This window comes from Colletes latitarsis, chromosome 9 (genome assembly GCF_051014445.1).
Source record: "Colletes latitarsis isolate SP2378_abdomen chromosome 9, iyColLati1, whole genome shotgun sequence".
NCBI classification, from domain to species: Eukaryota; Metazoa; Arthropoda; class Insecta; order Hymenoptera; family Colletidae; genus Colletes; species Colletes latitarsis.
The window spans coordinates 24,822,706-24,847,418 of NC_135142.1; the positions used below are offsets into that span (position 1 = coordinate 24,822,706).

At 42.6% G+C, this 24,713-nt stretch overlaps 2 protein-coding genes across 3 annotated transcripts in view; one reads left to right on the forward strand and one right to left on the reverse strand.

Annotated features, from left to right (window-relative positions):
- Positions 1-674: 674 nt before the first annotated feature.
- The window catches only part of LOC143345509 (uncharacterized), a 219,690-nt gene continuing 195,651 nt past the window's right edge, over positions 675-24,713 (forward strand). Inside the window, exons 1-3 of one of the 2 annotated variants that reach the window (XR_013080276.1) lie at positions 675-825; positions 925-1,053; positions 1,512-2,500. Coding sequence is in view for 1 of the 2 variants with exons in the window: in XM_076772705.1 (XP_076628820.1) it covers positions 821-825; positions 925-1,053; positions 1,512-2,220 (843 nt within the window). In the remaining variant the exon portion in view is untranslated. Of the gene's footprint in view, positions 826-924; positions 1,054-1,511; positions 2,530-24,713 lie in introns of those variants that run through there. The other variant, XM_076772705.1, reaches the window with a different exon arrangement.
- Positions 2,379-23,819, reverse strand: Cubn (Cubilin). Its single transcript, XM_076772706.1, has 53 exons — positions 23,647-23,819; positions 23,383-23,512; positions 23,128-23,310; positions 22,848-22,892; positions 22,636-22,776; positions 22,463-22,566; positions 22,237-22,384; positions 21,919-22,161; positions 21,329-21,650; positions 20,689-21,014; positions 20,005-20,361; positions 19,712-19,865; positions 19,338-19,528; positions 18,685-19,201; positions 17,978-18,203; positions 17,580-17,897; positions 17,348-17,508; positions 16,948-17,280; positions 16,165-16,649; positions 15,192-15,584; positions 14,753-15,032; positions 14,395-14,646; positions 13,596-14,107; positions 13,337-13,532; positions 12,662-13,033; positions 12,255-12,442; positions 12,031-12,179; positions 11,662-11,841; positions 11,400-11,581; positions 10,870-11,088; positions 10,529-10,675; positions 10,316-10,391; positions 10,087-10,192; positions 9,844-10,003; positions 9,545-9,778; positions 9,398-9,471; positions 8,323-8,555; positions 8,028-8,228; positions 7,814-7,949; positions 7,285-7,609; positions 6,420-6,605; positions 6,117-6,273; positions 5,884-6,061; positions 5,545-5,778; positions 5,283-5,448; positions 4,665-4,879; positions 4,502-4,576; positions 4,318-4,382; positions 4,002-4,245; positions 3,566-3,728; positions 3,177-3,427; positions 2,878-3,004; positions 2,379-2,557 (listed from the first exon to the last, which is right to left on the reverse strand). The coding sequence occupies exons 1-52, from the start codon at positions 23,712-23,714 to the stop codon at positions 2,891-2,893; spliced, it is 11,115 nt and encodes a 3,704-aa protein (XP_076628821.1). The 5' UTR covers positions 23,715-23,819; the 3' UTR covers positions 2,379-2,557; positions 2,878-2,890.

The following is a 24,713-nucleotide window of genomic DNA, read 5'->3' on the forward strand; positions in this document are numbered from 1 at the left end:
GACCCAATTAATATCTTCTCTCGCGTTAGTCGAATGGCAGAAATCGTCGATGTGACCGATGAATTAGAATGTATCAATGACAGAACAAAAATGGAAAGACATATCTCAGAAAAATTCAAGAATGAGAAGGGAGTATGATTTGCTATTTCCGGCTCAGGTTCCAGTGACACTGTAGCGAGACTAAAATGATTCCTGACGTAACTCTTCGTTCAAATTTGTCTCGAAGACGTTCAATTTTATCAATGGATATTTGATATTGTTCTGTATTGCGTTTTAATGTACAAATCGTCAAAATTAAACTTGAAAAAAAAGTTTAGTTAACCACAACATTTTTTGGTATTAACTCTAAAAGTACTTGTATAAAACGAGCTGGAGCGATACCGATTATCAAAGTTTTTTGGTAATTTCTTTCGACAACGATTGCTCGTACAAATTCTTGGCTGCACTACGATCACATCGGGACACTCTGCATAGATAAAAAGTGTTCCGTGACTAAGAAAGTTTAGAAAATACCGCGACAGAGCGTCAACAAAGAAAGTGGATCGATCTCGAGGTTCGAACTTCGAACTTTGCGCGCCTGGGAGCTATCGTGGCCCTATTGGAGATCGATTTCGCGGTGATATAGGCGCCGATATCGCCAATCTGTTCGTAGGCCACGTAAACGTTGAAACGCAGCGCGCGTGTTTATCGAGATATCAACCGGAGGACACGTATAAGATATAAGGAGGCCAGCGAACGGCAGTCAGTGTTGTGCTGGATCGTGCTTTCGATCGTTCTCAAAGCTGTGTTTATCGATCAGTGATCCCTTCAGCGAGGCGAAATGCGGTGAGGCAAATATTTTGATTCCCAGTTGCGTTCGAGTTTCGCGCGTGTTTGTTCTTCGTCCAAACCGCGACTGTTCTAATATTTTCGTGGGTTTCTCAGGATCTGGACGCTGTTAGTCATTTTTCTGATCGCCACGGTGTTCGTCTCTGAGGCGTTCGCGAAGAAGCCTGACAAAGAAGCCGAAGGGGGCGGTTACAACAAGAAAAAGAGAGATGTAGCGTACTCGAAGTATGTATCCGTCATTTTGAACCGTTGCAAATTGGAGATTTAACCGAGTAATTTCTGTATAGGCAATCCTTTGTTTACATTTTCTTATCCAGAAATACAGTTTTATCGATATCGATAAATTAAGAGTATTGTATCAATCACTTAACGATTGTATTAACGAAATATTTTGAATTTCAAATGAAAGCGTCGATGACTATTGACGTCGAAATTAGATGCATTTATCTTATCGGCGTTTCCTTAACTTTCATTGATAACGTTTTCCAAAGAAAACTTTCTCCTTTGTTCCTCGTTTCGATGTAAGTCCCTGGCGCGAACGCATCTGTTTCCGCAAAATAAAATAACAATTACGCAACCGTTCAGCGGTCGTCTTATCTTCGATTGTCACCACGGACTTTGCTTCTGTGCCGATTTTCCTCGACGATAGGCGCATCTAACGGCGTTCGATTCGGCTTTTCCAGGGAAGGAAAGTCGAAGGACAGCGAGGACAAGAAACTGCAATCGAAGAAGAGAAGGAGCAGCTCGTCCGAGGGCAAGAACGACGAGGCTTATTCGGAAAGCAACGTGGAAGCCAAGGACTCCGGGAAAGCGTACAAGTCGAAAAACAAGAAGCTAAAAGAAAAGGAGAACGTGGAACCGAATGAGAGGTTGAACGAGACGCCCAAGGATAAGTCGAAGAAGAAACAGTCCAAGTACTCGGTGGAGTCGCAAGAAGCTCATCAGAAGAATTCGAAGAAGAGCAAGAAGGAAAAGAAGCTGAAGGACGAGACGAAAGTCGACGAGCAGACCGAATTGGAGAGCGATACGAAGTCGAAGCGGAAGGTGGAAAACAAGAACGCCGAGAAGGCTGAGAAAGCGACGAAAGTAGACAAGAAGAAGAAGCTTAAGGAGAAGAAAGAGAAAACCGCGTCGGAGGTCGAGGAGGAACCAGCGGAAGCGAACGCGGAGGAACCCAAAGCGAAGTCGCAGACGAAGAAGGACAAGAAGAAGGCAGAGAAGAATAAGCAAGAAAAAAATAGGAAGAAGAGGGCGGTGGCGCAAGAAGAAGAAGAGGCGGTGGAAGAAACCGTTTTGAACGGACAGGAAGTCGAGGCGGAGCAGGAAGAAGAGAAAACAAGTTGCCAGAAAGCTCAGAAAGAAGAGGCCACGGAGGATTGCGACGAAGCGTGAATTTTGAATGTTTGATATCTACGACCGTCATATCTTGTCATTTCATCAATACGATTATATCGAAATCATGATTTTTTAAGCTAAGTATATCTAAGTTGATATAATATCTATTGAGATTTACGCAATCAGTTCTTTGCGGGGAGTCAATTAAGAGGATAAATTGGATATCGCACTTCTATTAAATTCTGTTCATTTAATCTTTATCTACATCGAATCGTGAACGTAAACGCAACGTCGATGTGTTTTTTTATTTACAAATAAGATATTGCGACGATTAATCGTTGTCAGATCTTGGCGCAGCGAGCCTTTTCGTCTTTCGTCGTCGCCGCAGGTTGTACTACACAAACAAAATAACATGAACGTACCGTGTCGTTAACCTGTGAAATGTACATATATTTCGAAGAATAAATACATTTTTTAAATAAGCTTAATCGTTTTTAAGACGATTCAAGCATTCTTTGGTTATTGATTTCATTTGGGTTCTTAAACAGTTACTGGGAGGAAATCAGAAATATATAGAATGATGTATTCTTATAGTTATTCCTGACAATAAAAAACAGCTTGCATCGACTCAGAAAACTATTAAGTATACTTGTTCTGCAAAAAATGTTTACAAAATTTTTTATGGATCGTTCGCGTAAGATCAGAGGCTCTAACCTTCGAATTATTTTCAAAAAGGTTGCCCTTCAAAATTGATGACCCAACCGCTTCCAACGTTATTCACCGTTGATATGTACTGCACCATTACTCGATCGGTATTGGTCTGGAACGACTGTAGATTATCCTGAAAGGAAACGAATTTTGTGATTGAGTTTTGTTCGTGAAGATGTCAATCTTTACTAGAATCCGAGAAATGGAATCAAGCGTAGAAGTTGCTCGGGAATTTTTAGATAGTTTTTAATCGTTTCTTAGTCGGAACAAATAATCGCGATTTAAGAATTTTTATTCGAGATTACCCCTCCGCAGAAAGTGTTGGCCAGAGTTTTGTCTCCGTTTTGCTCGACTTCGTAAATCATTAGAATGTTGGACTTGGTCTTGCAATTGGTGCTGGTACCAATGTCGAACACGGTGAACTCTAAGTTCACCTTCATGTCAGATGGTACCTCCACGAGCCACTCGCAGATTGTGTTATTTCGATACTCGTTCGGATACATGGGCGACGTGAATGACCCCGCGTAGTTGTACAGTCGACCACCGCAACCACGACCTACGTTTTATTTGATCAAGTTAGAGTATAGAGATAAACCCTTCGAAGAAGATTATTTTCTCGGGAAGTAAAATGATCTTTGAATAAAATCAATCTTTCTACATGACCAGTATACTTTGCAACGTTCTGTTTACATACCTTTGTCCGTGGTAGTGAAAGAAATGTCGTATAATTGGAAGTTACTGAACCATGAAGACCAAGAATGTAAACTCAACTTGTTGCCGGTACTGAAAATAGGACTCGGTATTTCCGTTCCGCACAGCATGGCTAAAAGTTTATCGTTGAAACCACCGTCGTACACCTGCACGATATTAGCATGAGAAATGAAGAGTTTTAACGTCAAATCTGTTTATATCTGTTTATCTAATATTAGGGCGTCCCACAAAATATCGCGTATTTTCGAGTTAGTTAAATACTTTTTCAAACAAGTATTATCTGACGTTTGATATACTTGTTAGTGTATCGTTAGGGGAATATACAAAGCGTTTCGGAACTACGTATAAATATTTAATGAGACACGCTAATATTCCAATGAATCTACGTTGAACGTAAGAGAAAACAGAGGGACACTTGCTTTGAGCGAGGATTGCGTGCACATGTTCGGATCGTAAAGTGTGAACCTGTTGAAGTATAGAGAAATGGTGTAATTGACCGGTGCTATGACCGTGATCCAGCAATCCTCTCCTCCTTCCTGAACGATTCGTCCCTGTGGTGTTGTGTAATTTCGATTGCAGTTTGCGCTGCTGTATTCGATTTTGAAACCCTTATGAGCACCGGCGCTGTCTCCTTTGAACGTTACGTCGACAATGGAACTGTAACTGTATCGAAGGAAAGGTAAATTTTATGTCATCGCGATTGAGAACGTCAGAAATGATCGACATTTTGTCTACCTGTAGTAATCGCCGGGCACCGAGTGGCCGCAGTACCTGTACGAGGTCGTAGGCAAGTGAGAGCCCTGTAGAAAAGCCATACAAAATTGATAAATTGGAATGAACTTCACAAACTTTACAATTAATTTTGATTGTATTTTTCCATCAACGAACTTGAAAATTTTTGGTAGAACAATTTAATTACCATGTACATAGCACCGTCGCCGTCGCCAGACCAAATCAAACCTTTTCCAAAGCCCTCACCGGTGTGCTTCGTATTCTAAGCGAACGAAATATTAGGTTCAGGATTAAGGTTTTATTTACATCTCTTTGTAATTTATGATAGGTGTAAATAAAAGGTAGCTTACATAGCTATCAGAAATTTCAAGATAACTGTCTTCGCACTTAGCCGAGCTGGGTAAGTCCAGATCTTTAAAATGTATCATTACTTTCTCGCTGTATGCCATGTTGTTTTCTAACTGCCAACGACACCGTACACTCGGTTCGTAATTGTTAGGGTAATTTGGCGAAGTGAGCTCGTATTTCGTGTCGTTCGTTATCATGTGAGCGTAGTGACAAATCGCTGAAACGGACGAATCTTTCTTTAGTAAACGCCGACTCGATCGAACGGATTTACAGCGAGCGTGAAAAGTATTCGTACGGTAGTTAATTTTAAAAAAGTAGAGAATACTTGTTTCAACCCTTAAGTGGACCTTCAATCTCAACTGAATTATTTTACTTAATGTTGATTCTTACCAAATTGGTAAATGGATGGAAATTTTCAAATAATTACATTGACATGCGTTACAGAATATTAGTTTAAACTTGCAGAGACCCCAATAATCCACTTAAGGGTTAAACGTTTCTAGAAATACGTCCAAATGTTTTGCGTTAAGAAAAGTTTGGAGACATTTTCTGAAATTACTCGCTATACAAATATTCTATCACGCTCGCTGCACTTGTGTCGCTTTGTGTCTGTGTTTTACTTTCGATGGTTTCGAACGTTCCGGTGACACCGGTTCCTTCCAGCGTGCCATCGCTGAAGAATCGTATCCAAAGCGAGTTTCCGCTGGACGTAACGACGAGTGGCGACGACCGAGTACCGTAGTATTTGCCAATTAGTTCGGAGAAGGGGCCAGTACCATCGCGAACCTGATCGAAAATCATTTAGTTCTCATCGCGATGTAAAGAAAAAATAAATTCGTCCATGACAGAACGACAGGTAAACGACTTTGGGTAAAGACTCGCCTCTAAATAATCGCCGTTGTATTCTTTGGTATTATTAATGTAGGTATTGTTCTTGAGGTCCATGCTGTTAATAGTGAATCTGATATTTTTACTCGGGTGTGTAGTTACGTCCCAGTGACAATCCTCCAGGCTTTCGTAAGTAGAACCTTTCTGCGTTTTGAATTGATAGGTACTCGTCGTGGTCAGGTTGATGCTACCGCCGCAACCTGCTGCAATGCTCTTCACGAACAGGACCTACGAAATTATTCAAAGGCTCGAAAACGTTCGACGTACTTCGAAAAATTCGATTTCGAACACGGCTACGAGAAAATCCAATAAGGCTCGGATCACGAGATTCACCTCCGCGGTAAAGCCACCGTAATGGCGACTCCGGTCGGCGTAAAACTGGACGACCATGGTGTTGTTAGTGGATTTGAAAACGGGCAGGTTTTCCGTCAGGTTTCCACACAATTTGCCCAATCTCTTGTCCTCATTGATCTCTTCCCCATCGTAAATCTCGACGTTGTCGAAGACGCAACTGCAATGTTGCATGTTATCGAATATTGTTGACGTTACGGTGAACGCAAAGTTACCTGTGAACCAATTCTAACACGAAACTCTCGAAACGTAGAACGACGCTTTTATCCGGGGGTGCCTCGATCCTCCAAACGCAGTTTAGATTTGGGAAGTATTCGTCACCTTTCATCAGAGGTTTGATTTTTCCAGGTTTCGTCATGTTTCCGCCGCAGCCTTTTGACAACGTAAATCGACGTTAAAATCTGTTGTTCGAACACTCACTTTATCGTCGTATAATTTTAAACGTAAATTGCAAACGGTGGTTATTCTGACTCGCCCGATACTCGAATCGTTAAATGCAACAACGTTGAAAAACATACCTTTGAGGATGTATTTAAACGCGAAGCCTGTACGTTGAATGTATTTATCCGATCTGAAGATGATCTCAGTTTTGTCATACGAATCCAATATTGGTGGTTTATTGTCACTGCAGTAAGTTTCTTCCTCTCCTCCGAAAGGCGAGTTCGTTATAATTGTCAGATTGTCGAATTGACAATCTCTGCGACCTAAGTTACGTGTTTCTTAGAAAAGTTATATACATTTAAAGTTTCGCCTGTACTGAATTTTTTTCTCGAAAATGCGCAAGATTTCGGGGTATGTCTATTCACCAAAAATGATTGTAATTGACCCCCGCAACCGAAAATAATTTTTCCAGAACGATTTGAAATTTTTGAATTTAATTGTTAATAACTTTTTAACGAAGCCTCCATCAACAAATTGGTATTCTTGATTTTCGTCTTATTTTGGCCTCTAGAATCCTCTATTAAAATTTTTCCCAGGGGTAGCCGAACACCCTGTATATTACACTTTTGCCGAGTAAATTTCATTTATTGGAACGAAATTTTATTCGGTTACCGATTAATCGAAGTTCTAAATGACTGATTTTATCGATCAGAACGAGAACTCCGGTTATTTGAATGAAAAATCAATAGGTAGTAGGAAGTATTAGCAAACTCCTATTGTATGAACGTTCCAGTTATAGGAATTGTTTGTTCCTTAAATAATATAATAAAGTCATTGTTTTTTACGAAAAACCAGGCGAAAGTTTTAAAACCAACATTATATGATATTGTCATAAAAAAGATATTTCGAGGATCGTTTGGAGCATAGAAAATTTGATTCGAAAGCGTTCGATTGCCTTTCGTTCCTTTCAATTAACGATCAACGTTGCGCATTGTTTCTCACCGCGTTCGAGCTGGAACTCCATGAACTCCACAATAATGTTCTCTCCCGGGGCGACCAGAGTATAGTTGCAGAACGAATTGGGCCGATACAGATTCGGATAACCCGGCGACTCGATGATCTTCGCGGTATTGGTGACCTCGAAAATTCCGCCGCAATTCTCGTACCATTGGGCACGGAAACCATCGCCTTGGATACGCTCGTTAGTGTGGAACGTAACCTTCATTCGATTGCTAGTCGCATTAAATGCCGGAGGCGTGGTTCTGCCGCAAACCTTTCCGATGCTCTGCCAACCAATGCCATTGGTTCCGTTTCTCCAGTCGAATATCTGTTTCGAGAATTCCAGAAATCATAAAAAATTCGAGATTAATTTCAGTCAGATTTGTTTTGTTTTTTGAGCCAACGTTTGCCACGTCTTCGTCGATTTGAAAAATGATTGGAGCATAAATGAAATCTAATTAAGTATTTCACGTAAAAAGAGCCCGTGTGCCCAAAGTCAGTTTTCGCCAAGTAACGCGAATTTCTTACGCACCTGCACGTAATCATTCTGACAATCCGTGCTACTTTCCAAATTGAAACGATCAATGAAAACCAATCCCACGTGGTATCCGTTAACCGCAGTAATTTCCCAGGTGCACTCCTCGTTATTTTTGTACGATTTAGGGAACCTGCGAAGACATGCAAATTCCTTTCGTTAGAGCCAATTACTTCTTCGATGCAATTCGTGTTTATGTAGTTTTCGTTACCCTGGCGAGGAGATCTGTCTGTTGTTGGCGCTACGACTGCCGCCGCAGACGTTGTCCGTGTATCCAACCTCTATTTCGAACTCGTTCGGTTCGCCGGTCGAGAAATATTCTATGTACAGTTTGTTCGCTGTACTGGTTATGCTGTTCGGAATCGCGTTACCGCAGTAATGGCCCATTTCTGGCGATAAGGGACCACCGTTTCTGAAAGGAAAATTAATCGTCTCGGCTCGATCGTTTGAACGCGACGAAAACGTTTCAGAAAATTTACTTATGATGCAACGTAATAATTTCTTACTTGACGCTGATGTAACTCTGCGTACAACTGGCGGACATGTTCATCTTTTTAAAGCTGAGTTGCATCGTCTGTCCACTGTCCGGCGACATGACATACCAGGCACAGTTTACTGGATACGATACATTCTTCGGTGTTACTATCAGATTGAGCGGTTCCTTCAGAATACCTCCACAGGGTTGCCAGCGATACTGAATATCGTACTTCATCGGTTTACCGTAAGTGCTGTTCACGACCTGCAAATTTGCGATACTGCTACGATAATATCAATCGACAAATCGTGTTTATTATTGCGTCGAGTCAATATTTTAAATTTTATCATAGAAACACGAGTAAACCCCCTCAAAGAGTGTACACTGTTCAGTGGTTGAGTTTTTATAATTTTTTTTATACGAAAGCGATTTTTTAACCCTTTTATTAAATATTTTTACTGGTATTATTTCTCGTCAAAACTCATAAAGAAGTTGCTCGAAAAAGTTTCTTGGATCTCCAATAATTTACAAGATAGCATTAGGTGGTGACACTTTAGAGGGTAGTTTCAACCCTTAGACTTGAGTTACTGCCGCTAAAAAACTAAGTGTCCCTTATTTTTGGCCTTTCTACGGAACTACGAAGTTTCATTAAAGCGAAGGGGAGGGAGAAGCACTTTACGGATGTTCCTCGACAGCGATAAGAAATTTTCTGAAAATTTTAAAACGCGGTTTCTCAATTTTGCTACATCCGCCATATTCATCAGGCATCGTATCAATCTTTTCCGAGCTTTGAAAAATTCATTAAATGGAGAATTATTCAACAACGGTAACCGAGTTCGTGAGTACGCGTAAACAACTTTCTTAAATCAAACTTCATTCATTTATATGCAAAAGGGATCGATAAATTTCCAAATAAATGGGGAACGGTTCATTCAAATAACGTTGAATAGTGTGTAGGGTGTTTCTAAGTTAGACGATCGAACTTCGTCGGTATATTAGATGAACGAAAACGAGATAATACGTAGTAATGCCAAGCGTTGATTATTTAGATTGAAAGAAACTGAAAAATAACGAACGAAAGTTATCCGTGAATCGATTCGACTTACAATTAGCTCGTTAAGGTGCTTCGGGCTCGTTAGATACGTCGGTTCCGTGTAATTTCCGCATACCATAGCGTAGTCTAGAAAATAAAATATATTCTGTTGTGTGGATGACGTTGATTGAAATCTAAGACTGTCGCGTCTTCGGCTCACCTGTTAGCATAATGTATTGATAATTGTAGCATATTCTTTGGTGAATGGAACTCGGCATACCGCCCACGAAACCAGTTACTCTTATCGACAGTGTCAATCCAATATCGTTCCCATAGGCCACCATACTCTTGGGTGCTTCTATGCTCCATGTGCAATAATACGATGATTCGTTGAAAGGCCGAACTGACGGAGGTTGCAAAGTGCCGTTAACACCCTTCACCTCTCTGCCGCAAGCTGTAATATTTACGACATTGTTATTTAAATTATGCTTTTCTATAATCGTTTTAATTAAAACGTACGAGCTGGCGCCACGCCTGTGTAACGCAATTTAAATCCGCGATATCCAGGGTGCAGCGAGTAACCAATCATCATTGTGTTGCTAGAGCTTTTTATTTCCCTCATAGTATCGTTTTGCGAAAGCATTTTTATCCTCGATCTGAATCGGAAATCGTTGTAAAACTAGAATACGAAGAGAAACGGTCGGATTAAACAGAAATTGGGAACGAAATTTTGAACGATATTAAAATTTCGTCGATAATAACCGAAAGGCTCATATGTATCGGCATATTGCCCACACCAACGTCCATGTCCAATATGTTGACCACTACTTGGTAACCTTTTGGTAATCGGATTCTCCAATCGCAGTATCTACAAAGTCAACGTGCGATTTAATACGAATTAGCATACAAAAACAAATAACGAGACTGATTGTTTCAACAGTCTTTAATTTAGTTCAACAATTAATTAGTATTTTTAGAATTTTCTTAATACCTGGAACTCGTTGCAACGTTGGGATATCCGTTCGATTTGATTATGCCGGACATTGCAGTCAATTCGCCACCGCAAACTGCAACAAACAATTCCATCAGACTCTTGTAACGAACCTTACTTATGAATCTCAGCTACGACGAAGGGTAAAATTACTTGGGGTTAATTATTAATTTCTTAAAGTTGTGAGTCCGGGACTATTAAATTTACACTTACTATCTATGCTAGACGTGAAGTTGATACTGAAACCTCTGGACATCCTATAATCGTTAGTATCGGACACGAACGTGATAATAGCCTCGTTTGATGATGTCTCAATGATTTCGGGCTTCTTGTTTCCGCAATAAGTTCCGATTTCGGTATCTGAATGATGAAATTAATTAATTCAACATTAGCGGCTCGTTTGTAGCTTTTAAAACGAAAACTCTAAAATTACACGTATTTTATATGAAACAGTTGTTTCTGAAATCCGTGAATCAGTAGACACTTAGAATGGCAATTATCATTAAGCAATAAGATATAATTATTCTTGTATATGTTTCAGAACGTTGGTTTACCTGTCTCATTTGACATCGTGGGCTCGCTGATCGTCACATGATCCATACGCTTGCAATTCAAGAAGCCAGGTAAATGTATATCGCGAAATTCGAGTTTCAAACTGTGATCTATCGGAGCGATAATCCGCCAGACGCACGTTTGATTTGTCGGATAATAGAATGGGTAATTTGGAGAATTGATGACGCCCTTTGTACCTCGTATCGTTCCGCCGCAAATGTCTGTGATCAAAATGAGAAACATCGATCGATACATAATGAGAAATGGAACCGAAAATATTATTTCTTTGTCTTTTTCTCCATTTTATCCCTCGATCGCTTTTCATACAATTTGATTATCTCTTAACAATTGGATGTTTTAGAATCGAGCGTGACTGTTTGAAAAATCTCTCGATGAAGTTTCTTGACTATAATTAGTGTTCATACTTAACGAAGGTTTCAAGAACGAGAGTCAAGAGGTTTGGAAATTTATTTGCTCTTCCGTACCAGAAGGAAGAAACGGTTGAAAATGGGTAAACCTTGTACAAACATACTTCCGATTGTGACCTTGACGTTGAAGCCATTCTTCGGTTCGGGAATATCCGAGAAATAGTGAATGTATAACATATTTCCGGTGCTCTTTATGGTGCTGGGCGCGACGTCGCCGCAAAATCTTCCCAGCAGCTTCGAATACTCTGTCCCACCGTCTTTTATTTCCACGTACTCAGTGACACAACTGAAATATATATTTTTCCCCCCGTCACGTGAAACGTTCGACCTAAGCTCTGAAAAGTTAATTGGAGACTGATAACTGACTTTGGAGTGTAAAGCAGATCAAATCTGTCTATGAAGTCGAGGGATATCAATTCTTTGGTCGGCGTCAATAAGGTCCACTTGCACTCGGTGAACGGCGGCGGAATGTTCGGATAGTTAGGCGTGCTAATTTCCAAATCATTGTTCGCCACATATTCGCCACCGCATGTTAAGCCCACTTCTCTGAAATGATAAAAAAATCGATAATGTGGGAAAAGAACAGTGGATAATAGTATAATTGATTCGCTAAATTCATTCGCTACTTTCCCTCATATGAAATATAATATATAGGGATAGCGTATCTTCAACATTCTCTGATTAGCGAGTTCTTTTTTAATTTTCCTAGAGATAACGAGAAAGTAGTACGGTCACCTGTATTTCATCTTGAAGTTCATATTTGGCTGGCCAGTAAGCGCTACGTAAAGACGATTACCGGAGGTCATTAAGGTTGGAAGCGTGTCATTGGCGCAATATTTTCCTTTGCCCAGCAAAGAAGACGACATTTTGTCGCCGTTCTTCAACTGCAACAGCAAACGATACGAAATAAAATAATTGCTTTCCGGCGAAATTAGTTCTTCTATGCAAAATATCAGCACCATGTAATAGTCGGTGCACTTCGTATTATCCACCGTCGATATTTTCTCAACGATCACTTCTATCGTACGCCCGGTCTTCACTACGACGTCCCATTCGCACGACACACGCCAAGTGTACGCTGCTCTACCAAAGGTCTTGTTCATGACTTCGATCACTCCGTTCGGGCCCTCCAGTTTTCCACCGCAATCTAAATTAACGGAGCGTGGGTCGTCAGTATTTTTGTACGAAAAAATTTCTTGGATGATGCCTCGATAAAAATTGAAAGATCATGGGAAAATTAGGCATCGTATAAATGAGCCAAAAATGAACCAAAGTTGTAATTGTGTCCAGCGGTAGTCCAATCGTTGCTACCCGTATAGAGGAACGGAATTCTTTGCGAGTAAATAAATTTTGAAAATTATGTTACCCCAATAAACATAAGCGCTGAAGCCAGTCTTGTTTATATATACGTCCGATTCGAATTTCACCGTCATCACGTTGCCAGCCTTCACCTCCACTAACGTGGAATTCGCTAAACATAATCGTTGTATCAGGACAGCGTTCTCCGTAGACGTCAAAGCATTGCCATCGTAGACCGATAGGGCGTCTGCCACGCAGTTGGTGGACTCCTCTAAATCCATGGCAAGTATTATCAGAATCAAATGAGTTCCTGGCACAGAGGTGAACACCCAGGTGCAATCGAGATTGACGTCGTAACCGTGGGGCCAGCCGGGCGAGGTAAACTGGTAGGTCACGTTAGAGTAACTCGTGAGAGCTACTTCTTTGGTACAATTCGACACTGTATTCAAAATATGGTACTCTATTAGCGAAAGGTAAATTTTCATACGATTAATTCGATAAACAATTGTGGTATTATCGGTCTCCATAGTTTGAAGATAAAATAAAATCGATGCCTCTTTTTACACCCTCCGCGTACTCTGATATCGTAAGACCAACTTTATGGGGTACGAGACAATAGAAAAATAAATACGCGTGTGATATTTGGACAAAAAGTTATCGAAAAGAATCGTAAAAATACACGTCTTATAGAATGCTCTTCAAGATTGCTTCGCGTTTAATTTATCGGCAGAGTAGTGCCTACGCTTGATTTCGGTGTTCAGGACATTTTCATCCTTCGGCACTTGCAACCACGTGAGGTCGAACCAGCTGCCCAATCGAAGGAAGTCGGATGTCAGTTCGATGAAAGCCACGTTGCCGATGGTCGTGACGGGTTGGCCTTTGTCGAACTTGCAGGTCTCCAGTAAAACTGGCGCTTCGTTGTTATAACCGTCGTAGATCTGATCGATCAAATACGTCGGGTTAATAATCTACGAAACGGACGAACATTGTATTCTGCTCACCCTCAGATACTTGAAGCAACCGGAACCAGAGTTTTCTACGAACAGATCGCTGATCTCGATGCGAATTGCCCATTGGAACTCGACTGTGATTCGCCAAGTTATGGTGTCGGTTTGTTTGTAGGGGATCGGGTAGAGGGGCGACGTGATACGTCCAGTGGGTCCAGAAAGATCGCCTCCACTCTGGAAAGTATACTCGGCCACGAAGCCCTTCGCCACCGTTTCGGCATCGCTTTTGAACTTGATCCACAGTTTGGCCGAGGATCTGACAGTGTCGGCGTCAGTCCCGCACAACACGTTGATTATCTTCCCTATCCCGCTATCCTCGCGTATCTCCAGGTAATCCAGATCACAGTTCTCGCTCTGCTGGAGTTCGAATTCTTTGAACGTCAGGATCAACTGGTTCCCGGGCGAGTTCTCCAGGATCCAAACGCACTCGGCGTTCAACGGGTAAGAGTTCGGATATCCTGGCGAAGCGATCACTCCTGGATACGATGTATAAGTTCCCCCGCACGCTGAAACGTAGTCATTGTCGATTATTAATTAATTTGCTCGATAAGAGTTCGATATCTGAATTCCAGTCGCTTCCATTTATTATTCCTGGCTTTTTCCCCCTGGAAAGCCTTTCGATTATAAGTTGTTTATAGTTTCTCTTTTTCGAAACATCGTTAAGGAACTTTGTTCGTAGAAATGAATTAAGATTTTTGGTCGAAGGACATAGAAACGTCTAACGCGTCCCTCAACGAGACTCTTCGATGGTTGTCGCAAGCGAAAGAGGATAAAAAGGGGCAGAATCGTTTACCTGAATTTAGAACCGAGTACGTGAGGGCGAAGTGTCCATGGAAATCGTAGCCCGATACGTATAAATGCACCGTGAGTGCATTCCCGGTGCTCGTTATCGGCAACGGTACAACGCTACCACACCATTTTCCTCGAGAGGGACCCTCCATGCTAGTGCCTTCGTGGATCTCTATATAGGACAACCAGCAGTCATTGGGATCCACTTCACTCACGATCATTTCCAGATGCGTGAAAGACACAGTGACGTGATCCCCTATCGCAACAGAAATTCAATAGTCTCGGTCTTCGAATTGCTCTAAACGACAAGTGTAACACAAAGTAATATTTGTTGAACGCCTTGTAATTCGAAACAGTTGTACCTGGATCCTCAGCGATCAATGTCCATGTACAGTTCCAGTTGTCCACTATCTCATAATTGCCGGTGAAACTTCTGGCTGGAGTCAAGTAACCTTGATCCTTCACGATCAATCGAGCGCCACATGCCCTGGCGTACTCCGCCTTGAACCCTTTCGCTGCTAATAATCCATCTGTTCTCATTACGATCAGCATTTCGTTCGCGGTGGAAACGAAGGGAGGCGGCAAAATGTTTCGACAGAGGTTCGCCATTAACGGCGAGTCCTGCGTCGGGCCATCGTATATCTGCGAACAGATTTATTTCCGTCTGTACGATAATCGTAACCAGGGGTCGAACGAATATAACAATAATTCTTTAATGGGCTATTTCGTGGACGAGTCGGTGGCAGACAATTGTATCAAGAGATTTCACTGAGAAAATATTCTGCGTGATTTTTTCTTTACCTTGACATAATCGTCCGTACAATTGGCGGTTTTCTCGAGATCGAATTCAAGGAAGGTGACGTTCACGACGTAATTTTCGTCCACTCGTATCAGCCATTCGCAGAGCTGATTGTTGGGATAATTCTGCGGGTAGTTGGTCGAATGTATGATCCCTGTATCGGCGGTGAAGAGACCGCCACAAACGATCGGGACACTCCTGTAGGTGAGATTGAAACCGCGGGCAGCATAAGACACGTCGGAATGGAATTCCAAGAACATCTTGCTTCCGGTGCTGGTGAACACCACAGGGTTCTCCGAGTAACAGATCTCAACCAATTTCAGGCCAGTCGAGTCTTCGCCGTTGTAGATTGCAAGCTTGTCGAAGAAGCAGCCCCTCAACTTCTCGGTATTGATCTGACAACAGGAACGTCAATTTTGATCCGTACAACTTCCTCCGACGAAAAGGACTTATAATATTATAAATGATACGATACTTATTATATTCATTATCCTACAAGCGACACATACAAGGTGTCTCGTAGCATGTGGAACCCACTTCAGGATTAGATTCTACACATGAAATAAAAAAGGTTCATATAAACATACACCCTATTCGACCTTGTTCTCGAGTTATGACGAGTTTCTCCTTTCACACATCGTATTTGCTCAAATGAGCTACTTGTATCTAAACACAGGCCTGGAGAAATTTCATCATTGACTGTCTTACTCTTTCCATTCGTCCAGGAATTGTTCGAATTTCATGGAAGTCTTGTACAATTCTTTCACGTAGCATTCCGACGTTATTAAGTAGGTATTTTGTATATCAACATACGTATGTTTATATGAACTTTTTTTATTGTTTTCGTGTGTAGAATCCAGTCCCACATGCTACGGGACTGTACTTACACGTGATGGGCTCATCTAGCCACTAGGTACTTGTCGAGTGGAGTAAAATCATTGGTTCTCTAGAGAAAGAACGTTTCCATGTACTCACGTCGTGAATAGTCAATTCCACGCTGTGCGTGTAATCAACTTCGATCAGCCATCTGCAATCGACGTCTATCGGGTAGCCTGACGGATACCCTGGCGACGTGATCTGCCCAGAAGGTCTGGTCAGGTGTCCTCCGCAGCCATCCACCGCCCATTCTAACCGGAAACCGTTGCCCTCCCATTGACCATCGGTGACGAACTTGACGAACACCTGATGCTGCGTGGAGTGAATCTTTGCCGGAGGACTGTCCGAGTCGCACAGTTTGGCGATTTCGGTTTTCGGGACGTCGTACTCGCCCTCCTTCACCTCCACGTAATCGTATCGGCAGTCGTTTGGTTTCTCGAGATCGAAATGCGAGAAGGTCAAGTTTAGGCGGTTGCCGCGAGGCGCGTCTATCTTCCAACTGCAGTTCAAGTTGCGCTCGTATTTGTTCGGGAAATTTGGCGACTCGATCACACCGTAGTAACCGGTCAGCGTGTTCTGACAAACTGCAAAAACACGTACACGGTACGCGTTAATAGAAAAGTTTGAATAAAATTTGTTGCTACGAGACGAATGAATTTGAAAATTTCATCGCACAGAAGCGAGATCGAATACCATTTGTCTCCCGCGTCTGTCCATTATTCACCGTTTCTACTCGCGTCGATATTCAAGATCTACTCCGTCGCGTCCGCGACCGATAAATCTTCAAAGACGATTTTCTTCGGAAACGAAGCCTCTTACGATAGAATATTATTCGAAATTTTTTACTTATCGAGCGGCAAAATAGGAAAAGAATCGACTCACTTGTTTCGTACTTCAGATGGAAACCGCGCTCGGACGTCGAAAAGTCACTGCGGAACCGAATAGTCATTATATTCGAGTTGGCGGAAATGACTTTGGGATACGGATGGCCACAGTATTTCTGCCTGTTCGTTTGCTTCTCTCCCTCGGATATTTCTATGTAGTCGAATCTACATTTGCTGTAAGACTCGAGATTGAGGTCCACTATTAGCAATCGTACCAAACTGCCCGACGCCACGTGGATCTTCCAAGTGCAATACGAGTTCGGCAGGTACTGTTGCGGGTAATTCGGTGATATGATGTCGCCGCTGGCGGCTATCATAGTTCCGCCGCAGCCTGAAACCGTTCAAAGTAGCTAACATTTACTAATCGTTACGTTTAATAATTGTTTCGATTCGCTCACCTGACGTGGTACTGTCCCATTCGATACTGAATCCCTTGTACATTTTCGACACGTCGGACACGAACTTCAAATATATTTGATTGGTTTGACTGATGATTTGCGAAGGGATGTCGGTGCCACAGAATTTTCCTATCAATGGCGACGTATCGTAGCCACCGTTTCTATGTAGAGAATCGACCATACGATTATCGTATTCGCGGCGAATCGATCACGATCGCGACAGCGATTTTACCTGATTTCCAAATAGTCGAATATACACGTACTGTGAGACTCCAATTCGAAATCCTCAACGTTCAGGATCACTTTCTGTCTGTTCGGGGCTTCGATCACCCACGTGCATTCCCGTTTGTTCGAATACGATTCGGGATAATTCGGCGACTTGATCACCCCGTTTAATCTAATGAAGTGACCGCCGCAGACTTTCGAACCGTCGATGAAGAAATACGACGCAACGAATCCTTGACGGGTTACGGAGGAATCGGTTTCGAACCGGACGGTCATGCTGTTGCCTTGCGACGTTATTATCGGTGGTTTCTTGGTGCCACAGAAGCTGCAAGTTTCGACGGAACAGTGACGTAGAGGGTGCAAATTGAAAAAGGTTACGTTTCCGTTAAAAGAATTCCTACGTACGTGCCTAGGAGATCCGCTTCGGATATCGTGTGATATTCATATATTTTCACATAATCGTTCATGCATTCATTGTGGTATTCCAAGTCGAACGTTAACCACATGATTTGCACTACGTATCCCGGCGGTGCTTGTATCGTCCAGATACACGTCTCATAGTTCAAATACTTTTCATCGTCGACTGGACTCTGAATTGTTCCAACCGGAGCTTTGAGCAATCCTCCGCATCCTGAGAATCCAAACCAATAATTAATCGCAAGTTTAGACTACATTGGAATAACTTGAACGTTTACTTCAAAACAGGTTAACTACTAAATTGGATATGTATTTACTCTTACGTTACTTGCGTATTTTTTTGTTCGACCGATTGCGAGCGATTGTAATCGTTTGAAATTGCTAGATGCAAACATATCGCTAAGAAATACCATATAAATATTATGTTTACGAACTGTTGCAAAACTGAGTCAATCTATTCTTTTCTTCATTGCCAAACGGGAAGACATTAATTACTGAAAAAGTTTCTTATGTTACCTTTGACTGTGATAAAGATAACTATAATGTTTGTTTTTTGATATCCTCCTATACTCTTAGCAGTAAATAACGATCTACATATACGAAACTTGTGATTATTGGTTTGGTTATGCTCCTTACTGTGGGCGGAAGAACTCGGTTACTCGCGATATAATTATGATTATTCGACGGATACGTACGGCTCGGGATCGTAGTGTAATTCGCCATGAAGCCGCGCCCGGAGACGCTGCCGTCGGTGCTGAATTTTAAGAACATAAAGTTGTGGGTGGAATAATAGGGCTCTATGAGGTTCTCCTTGTTGCCACAAAGAGTCGCGAGGTTGGCGCTGTTCTCGCTATCGCCATCGAAGATCTCCAGAAAATCGAAGAAACATTCCGGCGGATTGATGCCCTCGATGTCCAGGTCCGTTATGCTCAGGGCGATCCTCATCCCGGCCGGTTGCTCGATCTCGTACGTACAGATTCTGGAATGGTGGTACGAGTTCGGGTACATCGGCGAGTGGAAAGTCCCGGAACTCGCGGTGAACACCCCGCCGCAGATAATGTTGTAGGCGAAGGTGAAACCTCCCATTCCTAACATCCAATCGGACTTAAAAATCACCAGCAACGCGTTTGAGGTCGATCTGATCGTGGGCGGTATCGTCGTGCCGCAGAATCGTCCGAGCAACGGGGAGTCGCTGGTCGGGCCATCGAATATCTGAAAAAGAGCAATAATTGTTCTCCGATTTGGTATACGTCGAAAATTAAGAAATCATTATTTCAGACTTTTATTTTACACGAAAAGACGAATTTTTCTCGTATCGTTCTTTATAATTTCTTGTAACAGAGGATACCTTGACGTAGTCGAATTCACACGAAGTCGAATCTTCGAGTTCGAACTTGGACCAAGTGATCTGTATTCGTTCACCGTGTGGCATTTGTATCCTCCAGTCGCACTCCATGTTCTCACGATACGTGGACGTGTGCGTGGGCAGGCTGATCGTGCCAGTAGGAGCGGTGTATACTCCGCTGCAACCCGGTATTCCTGGGGGAACAATTTTTCTATTAGAGCAATTGTCTTGGTAAACGAAACGATCGTGTCGATGGATTCTTCTCATCTTTCTGCGTCTGAGTTTGTTAACTCGTAATTTCGAGACACTATACATTTTGTTTTAATTATTTTTTAAAGCGTTAGAAGTTCATAACGCGTTCAGTTCGAAGACTTTACCTTCGATGGTGGAGTAGTGAATCTGGAAACCGGAATCTTGGCCAGCGCTGTCGGAATGAAAATGAATCATAGCTTCCGAGCCGGGCGCGATGAGAGGCGGTGGACGCGTATGGTTGCAGTAGAGACCTAATCGCTCGTCTAGTTCGCCGACGATCTGCGTAAACATCGGACAAATACTTTTCTGTTCTGCACGAAAACAAGTTTGGTAGCGAAAAGTTACCAAATACTAGTAGCCAGAATCAAGTAATCGACGAACTGTGTCAATGATTATGGACCACGTTTCGATCCTTTACCTCCAGATAGTCGCTCTGGCACGTCGGATGCTCCTCCAGCATTAACTGGCCAAAGTGGAATTGTATTCTCTTCGTCGGATTAACGTTGATGCTCCAAAAACAATCTCTGTTGGGTGGGTACCTTCCCGGCGAGCCTGGAGAACTTATCGTGCCATAATCGTCCGTCAGTCTACCTCCGCAGACAGGTTCGATGCTATTCCAATGTAAAGCGAACCCGTCGTGAGATACGCTGCTGTCCGAATGGAACCACAAGTACAAAGTGTTGTGGGTGGATATGATGGTTCCGTTCCCATTGGGCAACTTGTTTCCACAGAATCTGCCAATTATTTGGCTGCCAGCGTTTCTCCCGTCGTGTATCTGGAACGCATTGCATCCTCAAAGATTTGTTGCACGAAAGGAAATACTTTCGCGCGTACAAAAGCAAGCGTAAGAGCGTATTACGCCAGAGAGAAAAAAATTATATCAGCGAAAGATAGTTCCCGTCCGGGGATCTAACTTTTCCTCTATCAATTCGTTTTATCTCCGTTTGGAAAAGAGCTACAGCCTGTCCTAGTTTCTGGAATCATCCAGTATACTGTTCCCCGCGCGGGGGCAGCTGTGGCTCCAGAAATCTATCTACGAAACTGAACTCGGGAGTCTAGATAAGGGCGAAACGGTCTACGAATGCAACCGTTATCTTCGTACCTGCAGGAAGTCGAACTTGCAGTCGGTCGAGTCTTCGAGATTGAACCGGGTAAACGTGAGGTTCAATACGAGCGAGCTATTGGTGATCACCACCCACGCGCAGCTCAGCCCGTGTTGATAAACTATGTTCCCGGCGACGGGGAACTGCAGGTTGCCCATGGAATTTCGCGACACACCGCCACAAGTTTGTCGCAGTGTCTCGCATCTGTTTCCCGTAGCTGTCGCTGGACAGTCGCAAGTCACGGCGCCATGAACTACCGTACAGACGCCATTGTTCTGGCATGGATTCGGCAAGCATGGATTTATCGTATCGTTGCACGTGAGTCCTGAAATATACACAGGGATCGCTATCATTTTTATCTAGCCCTTTACATTATGGATCATCCAGGAAAGGTGATTAAACGACATTATATTGATTCTAAGTATATTTGCTTGGACGTTTTCTCTTGGGTCGGTACATTCTCGAATAGAAACTCTAAATTAATGATTTATCGAGCAGAGGATAGATTAGTTTTCGTTTGTTCGGACGAGAATTTCGTCCATCTCTGGCACGTTTCTCGGTTCCAGTTCGTAAGGAGCTCGCGCGAGAAAGATATCGAACGTCACCATCGAGCGTGATTCGGTTCTATAAAATATTTACCAGTGTAGCCGGACTCGCACACGCAAACGTAGTGTTGCTCGATGGATCCAGGAACACACCTGCCATGGACGCAGGGATTACTGGCGCAGGCTGTACCAGCGGACACGTCAGTTATCGGCTGACAACCATTTGGACCGATTCCATTGCCCGAGTAACCGGCTGGACAACGGCACAGCACGTAGTCGCTTGTAAGTGCTGGATTCTCGACGCACTTCGCGTACGGGTGACAGCCGCCGTTGTTGATCGCGCAACCACCGACGTAAATGCAGGTCACACCGTCGCCGCGGTATCCCGTTGGACACGATCCGCACATCCTCGAACCCTGTTCGTAACAAGAATTCGGAGATTCATCGATGATGTGTCGTAATTGCAGTCGGAAGAAATTAAGATATGTTATGAGATGCTCATAGCATAGGGAAGAATGGAGAAAAGAAACTATGTGAGAAAATGTACAATTTGGTGTCAAAGGGCTACATATATAAACGAAAACTGGAAACTGGAACTTCTAAAAGCTGGTACAAGCTGTTTCCTTTTTTCTAAACGACTAACACCTTAGCATTGGAAGGATGCTTAAAAAATTGTTTTCTTACCATCGTGTTGATACATTGTACCCAGGGGGACTTGCTGCAACCGCCGTTGTCTTCGAGACACTCGTCGATGTCGTTGCAATAGTAACCGTTTCCCATGTAACCACGGGGACACGAGTCGCAGAAGAAGGAGCCAGGAGCGTTACGACAGTCGACCCAAGGGTTCACGGAGCAAGGTCGATGGTTTCCCGCGCATTCGTTTACGTCCTTGACGCAGGCTGGATCGGTGCCGTCCGATTGCCAACCCTGAAAGAAGTAACAGTTTCGAATTGAAAACGTGAACAGATCGAAGAAGCAATTGAGAAGTCGATCGGTGATTACTTGGTCGCAGATACACGAGTAGCCCAAAGGAGACTCAGTTTTGGTCACACAGACACCGTGGCCGCACAGCTCGTCGGAATTCTGCGTGTTGCAAACGGACGTCTTGGTCGTGCAGTGAAGACCGTGCCATCCCGAGGCGCAGTTGCATCTGGCGATTGAAAATTAAGTCGTTAAAATTATTACGGTACGATAAAACGACGATACTGCGAAGAAGAAAGATTTAAACTTGTATGATCCTGGAAGATTGAGACACGTAGCACCGTTTTGGCATCCAAGGTCCGTACCCAGCAAACGCACGCACTCGTTCACGTCGATCACGCAGTTCGGACCCTATAATAGTTTGATATTACTGACAGGAAAAGAAAGAATTCCTAACGCGTACGATTCTTGTCTGTTTACCTCCCAATTGGACGTACAGTGGCATTGGTAGCCCTCGTAAAGGTCTTGACACGTGCCACCGTTCTGACAAGGATTGCTTATACAATTGTTCTCCTTCAATTTCGCCTCAATCGATGCCACTTTGTTTTGCAGCCGTCTCACCTAAAAAATTTTCTATAAACGATCGCGAACTCCGTTAAGCGTTAACGTTAAATTGATGCTTCTGTACGTACTCGATTGGTGAGCATACGAAATTTGAAATTGACCTGCGTATCAGACTGGAAATAATATTAATTTTATAATCATTGCCTAAGTTATCTCGTAGCGTAAAAAAATTACTACAAGATAAATTCGTTCGAAGCATTTTGAGTACTCTTGAGAAACGACGTGTACGATTCGAAAATTTTTATTCTCGAATTAAATTTCGTCCAACTCTGGTACGTAATACTTATAACTGGAACGACTTAATCTTGTAATAATTTTTCTAACAAAGCCTTTAAATATTTTCCAGACACTTGCTTGACCGTTCCAAGATTGGGACGTGACGTTAGCCTCCCCGAGTCCCTTCAAAACGGCCATTCTTCGTTGCAACCCCTCTGGCCCTTCCACGATCTGCGTCAGTCGTTGCAAATTCGATTCCACCTCCGCCAGATACCCCGTTCGCCATCTCTCGATCAAATGCGTCGCGTTTTGCGCCTGTAAATGTACCAATTATTCCATTGATCTACCGATCGTTGTTGCGTCGTTGATCGAGCACAAAATCGGTACCGCGGACGCGACGTGTAGCAAATTAATTTCGTTGACGTTCACGTAACCGTTGCCCAGAATTTTAAGGGTGATATTCCTGTCCCTCGCGGCGGAAATGAACAGGCTTCCGTCTCTGGACTCCAACACGGGCCTGAAAATAAATAGATTAAAGTTACGTTGGGGGACATTAGAAGCTCGAGTTTCTATCTTCTCAGTTTGTTTTTTCGTTTAAAGATGAGATCGACGGAAATTGTGTTTCCCAAAGTGTCGCGGGGAACGTCGCACCTCTCGTCCATCCATGCCGCGCAAAATCCCAGGTAAGTTAGCAGCAACCATTGCGATCTCGTACCCATCGCAACGACAGTTCGAATCGTTCGATCGAATTTCACTGTGACATTTCCTGCCGGATGCTGCAGCCGACCCTTTAGCGTGGAAAGTTCGTCACAGACTGCATCAAATGATCAGGAACGAAGCATATCTTCGTTCGAAAGTGGGCGTATTTCGGTGACTTATCGAGGTCCACCCAATATCGGTTACACCCGTTACGTTGCACATAACACTATGTTCCTAGCAAAAAATTTTATGAACCTTTCTTCTGGTTTGGACAGTATCTTGGTTCAATCATGCTCTTGGCAACAGTCTTTTTTCACACAGATTGATGCCTCTTAACTCCTCAAATTTTGTGACTTTTTGTGTTTGTTACTTTTAAGAATTATTTGTTACTTATAATATTCAATTATATTTCCAAAATGTTCCGTAGTAACAAGTTTCTAATACATTCTGACAGTATAAAATTATTACAAAATAGTAATATTATGTGATTCGAACATCGATGTAACGATAATTCGATATCCTTAACACGTTGATTACCATGTCACACGGATATGGATGACACGTAAAATCCACAGGGGACTGCGTCACCCGAATACTGGTGCCGCTCATATTTTACCATGTCACGAATGATATTAGTCCGTATTTCGGTTATAGTGTGAGATGAATAATGAAATTACAATTACGAAAATGATAAATACGTTTCATTAAAAACGTTTAAACATTGACTGTCGTGTCATCGATTTCCAGATGATGGTTTTACTTACCCGATTGGGAATGATATTCCTAAGTATTCGTACTGTCAAATACGAGTATTAAAATATTACTTTCAGTAGGTCATATTCTTGTTTAGAAGATCATGCATATAAGCTCCTCCTTAGCACACAACTACCAGGATGTTATTTGGGCCAACTAAACTTTGTTTCGTTGTTTGAGTCATAGAAAGAACAATCGTTAATTTTAATTAATTAAAATAAACGCCATTTCAGACTGCATAATTTAATAACGTAAAAGATACATTC